This window comes from Poecilia formosa, unplaced genomic scaffold (assembly GCF_000485575.1).
Source record: "Poecilia formosa unplaced genomic scaffold, Poecilia_formosa-5.1.2 Scaffold67, whole genome shotgun sequence".
Classification (NCBI taxonomy): Eukaryota; Metazoa; Chordata; class Actinopteri; order Cyprinodontiformes; family Poeciliidae; genus Poecilia; species Poecilia formosa.
The window spans coordinates 1122529-1127095 of NW_006800006.1; the positions used below are offsets into that span (position 1 = coordinate 1122529).

The window sequence follows — 4567 nt, forward strand, 5'->3', positions numbered from 1 at the left end:
ATTATTATTATTATTATTATTATTATTATTATTATTATTATTATTTCTGGACAAAATCGGTTGTGGCCACACACAAAAAAAAAAAAAAGACTTAGGCTGTTGTTTTTGGAAAGTGACGTTATGGAGTCGTATAATGGCTGCAAAGCCTCCATGCAAACTCGAACCCTATCCGGTTCTGCGGAACGGGTCCCGGTTCAGGACCCTCGGGGGCTCGTGGAGTTCCGTTCATTTGTTCCCTGAAATGCCACTAGATGTCACACAATCAAACCGTGAGCTGCGGCTGACCGTGAAAGGGAAACCCTCCTTCCGTCTCATTTAAATCCCGAACCGCTCCAGTTGTAGTTCTGAAATGTGATCACGTCCAAAACTGGGCCGACGTTCTTTCTTCTTCTTTTTCTTTTTCAATTCCTACCTACTACGAGGAGTAAAGAAAAAAAAAAAACTATCATTTGTTGATAACCCGTGCGTCATCGGCTCGACCGGCGGGCAGCGGCGGAGACCACTGCGTCTCTGTCGTGCGTCAGAGCAACACCGGACTAAAAAAAAAAAAAAAAAAAACGGGTCAATAAGTGCACTCACCGAACCGGCGATTAGCGCATTAATTGAGCTCCCGCAGCCAATCAATCGGTCGCGACCCTCGCATGACCCCCTTCCCCCTCCTCCTTCTCCACCCGTCCACCACCACCTACCACCACCTACCACCGGAGTGACGCGTCTCGCGGATGAGAGAGTGTGAGGCGGCGGCGGCGGCGGTGTTCGGCGGGGAGGAGAGGAGATGCGCATATCTGCAGGTTCTCTAGCGCGGTCGTAAAACGAGATCCGGAGCCATGCCCGGAGTGACCAAGTACAATTTAGTGGATGACGCGCACGATCTGAGGGTCCCCATGCACAACGAGGAGGTGTTTAATCATGGGGTCTGCTTCGAGGCAAAGGTATGGACCCTCTGCAACAAATAGGATTTTTTTTATTTTTTATGATTTAAGCTCCGAGGATGGTATGGCTGTTGTTACTACTATATGTCCATCACTTTATTTTCTTGTTGACACGTTTATTGTTGTCCAGACCTCATTTTAACCAGGTTTGATCATCTCTCCACTAACTGGATAATATTTATCCACTTTAAGATTGCAGATAGATTTATTTTTTCTGACATGTTTCAATATCAGAAACACTAAATGCAACAAATTCTGTTTTCTAGAGTTTTTGCTCCACTGTTTTGTGAGTTTTACTTGTTTTTATGGTGATATTTTTGCTTCAGTTGCCCCATTTTTTGTATAAAAATTCTATTTGTTTAAAGCAGCTCTTTAAATGTTATTGCATGCCGTAGACTATTGTCACCTTCCTAAGATAATGGCGTAAGTCTTTTTTTTTGTTGTTGACAAAAGGGATTTTGAAGGGGGAAAAAAATCAACACCTCATATCCTGCCAGAAGATGATTTAGGGAATAAATAAATAAATGAATAAATAAATAAATAGAAAATAAAAAATTGTTTTGGCAAAAAATGTCTTAGGCCATTATTTTTTAGGAAGACAATATTAAGTTTGATATATTTAAAATGAGCCAACAGTGTCAGAGCTGATCATTTCACCTACAGTTCCAGAAGTTTACATAACCTCAACGACATAAGCGACACGTGAATTCTGGGTTTTCAGTTCTGCCTCTCCAGAGTGGAACGATATCACAACATTTAAAAACAAGTCTGAGGTCTGAAGTTAATGAACGTTGTCTCTAATCTACCGAGTGCTGGAGGTTTCTTCTGGGGGCAGACAGGGTCCATACGAGCGGAAAATCATAATTATCATAATTAACAGAAATAAAGGCCTGAGAACATCAGTCTGTGCCTAATTAGTTAATTGCTTAAGTGTGTTTTGACAAGTTCAGGGGAACCACACACTTAGAGCTGCCATCAACATGATTTCAGCATTATTCTGGGTTACAAATATGAGTTCTTGTAAGAATTTCAATGGGTTGATTTACTGTAAGCCTGGCTTCTGAGAACAGTCTGTATATTTTCAGTAACTTTACTGTTCTGGAATATTAATGGCAGCTTGTAGGGGCCCACCGATTAACTCAGTCCTCATATCTTTCATTTTGGGTGATCGGCTGATACTTGCAAAAAACGATTTTGTTTGGCCCATGAAGTCAAGAAAGGTTAAAAATTTGGCCAACAAACCAGAAAACAATTGATGACCCCAAAATTGTGGAAATTGTCTTTTTTATTTGACCTTTTTTGTTTGGACACCACTGATCCAAAGGTGTGACTGAAGTCTGCAGCTCCCCAAATGAACAATCCAAACGGCTTCTGGAGAAATGTTTAGTGGTCAGACGAGTGAATGTTAATTAGACAGGGAGCTGGAGGAATGAAGGTGAGAATCTTTAACCCCAAAAACACTGTACCAACTGTTGAGCATGGTGGTGACGGCATCATGCTGAGGGTTTGTATCGTTGCATTGCGTAAACTGGATGGCATAATTAAGTAACTCCAAATTCTTCAACTTCATGCCAAATCGACAACAGGACGGATGATGTTTTGGCAGGGCTGAGTAAATTCAACGGAAAGAATCACAATCGTAAATCAGAGCTGGATTCGAATTGGATCATGTCTTGGGAACGGGCCAGACCGCAACGCAGTTCTGAACTTGTAGCCTGTTTGAAAGTCAAATCTGTCAGGAAATCTTTTTATCCTTCTGTTCAAATATCCAGAAGCTTCACGATGGCAGTAAAAGGCATAAGCTTACTAAAGACCATTCAACCAAATGAGAAATGTATCTTTATATTAAAGGTTGTATAAAAGGATTGTGGGTTAGACAAAATCCTGCTTTAAACTCTTATTTGCATAACTAATAATTGCTTCAAAATTTCACTGAAGTCATTTACTATACACCTCCAAAAAGGAAAACTAAAACAATTAATCAAACCTGTTTTTCCTGATGCCGATGAGTGAATGTAAACTTTCAAACTGGACAACAAATTCAGACTTTATTATTCCAGGAAAGGAAGATTATTACATGAAAATTAGTTTGAAATAGGGCTGTACCTACTATTTTGGTAATTGCTTAATCAATTATTCTGACAATTAATCGATTAATCGGATGATTATTTTATTTTTTTTACTACATTCTATTGATTTTCCATATAAGCATTTAGTGCTTTTTGTAAAACTTTTTCATACAGTTTTAGGAAAAGATGCAAATAAACAAATAAAATCCTTTTTTAAATGAGAACATAAACATTTTATTGCCTAAACTGCATTATCATGGCATTCATTTGTGAATTTTGGACCAGTTGAATATATTTCTAAAAAATGCCACTTGGGAGGTTTTGAATAAAACATATTTACAAACAAACCCATCATTCAAAATGTATATAGATTTTTATTTTATTTTTTTACAGTTTTGACGTAGTCACTGCTCTGAATCTGTTGTGTTTTTTTTGACAAATGAAATTTTTTTTGAGTCTGTATTCTCCAGCTAAGGACTAATCAATTACTCAGTTAGTTGACGAATATTTCAATATCGGATTAGTACAATTAATCGCTTCATGCCTAGTGTGAAATGAACCTAACCAACACTAACAACCTGCCAAAACCCAAAGTAATCCTTTTGAACTCTTGTCTTGCAGTACATCGGCAGCTTGGAGGTGGGTCGCCCCGGCAGCCGGATGGAGATAGTCGCCGCGATGAGGCGAATCAGAGTAAGAACATGTGACTTCATTGAAACAGACGCTATATTTAAACCTGGTGACAATAGCCCCTCTGAATCTTTAACAAGCTGTCAGAGTCACTCATGCTGTCACACCGAACACATCTCCATCCCCGACTGTCTGTTTTCGGAAGCGCCCACGCCACGTTGTCTTCACCCACAGATCGTCTTCACCCACAGTTCGTCTCTCCCCCCTCCCCCCGTCAGTGCACGGCACACATCGATCAGGTTCAGCGCCTTGTCACTAGCAGTTTCAATCCTGTGATGAAATACGGGGAACGAAAGAGGGAGGAAAAAAAAAACCCTCTGAACATTCTCCTGCACAAGACGAGGTCGCCCAAACACGAAGCACTGCAGTGGCACACAGCAGCACAGAGTGCAGAGGATTTGGCTGCTTTGCTTGTCAGCTGTTGGATCTAATCTAACAACAGAGTTGTTGTGTCAGCCTGAGGTCAGCCTCGTCCCCACTGACACCCGAGGAAAAACTTAATCCCGATCCCTCGCCATCAGCTCCTCGTAATGGCCATTTTAGTCTCCTCGCAAAGATTTACTGTTGCAACGTCGCAGACTTTTTAGGAGACGTTTTTAACACTGTGCTGAAGATTTGATGTCAGACGAACTCAATGCGGATAATAAAGGAAGCCACACATTGCTCAGCACAATCCAAATACTGAAGAGCTTTTTGGCTCAACATGGATTTTTCCGTCTGAGTTGGAAATAAACAAAGTTTAATTAAATACTTGGATTTTGTGCCTTTTTATCTAAAGGCAAACAGAAGAAAAATGTTTCCTGATGCTGTGACACAATTAATCAAATGTGGCTGAGAAAGAACAAAAGGAAGACATGAAAATGCAGGAAGTAACTG

At 40.3% G+C, this 4567-nt stretch overlaps 1 protein-coding gene across 2 annotated transcripts in view; it reads left to right on the top strand.

Annotated features, from left to right (window-relative positions):
* Positions 1-4567, top strand: part of LOC103139993 (carboxyl-terminal PDZ ligand of neuronal nitric oxide synthase protein-like) — a 34814-nt gene that overhangs the window by 3784 nt on the left and 26463 nt on the right. The window contains exons 1-2 of one of the 2 annotated variants that reach the window (XM_016672906.1): positions 105-932; positions 3623-3694. In XM_016672906.1, the coding sequence (XP_016528392.1) occupies positions 828-932; positions 3623-3694 (177 nt within the window). In that variant the 5' untranslated portion in view covers positions 105-827. Of the gene's footprint in view, positions 1-104; positions 933-3622; positions 3695-4567 lie in introns of those variants that run through there. The other variant, XM_016672907.1, reaches the window with a different exon arrangement.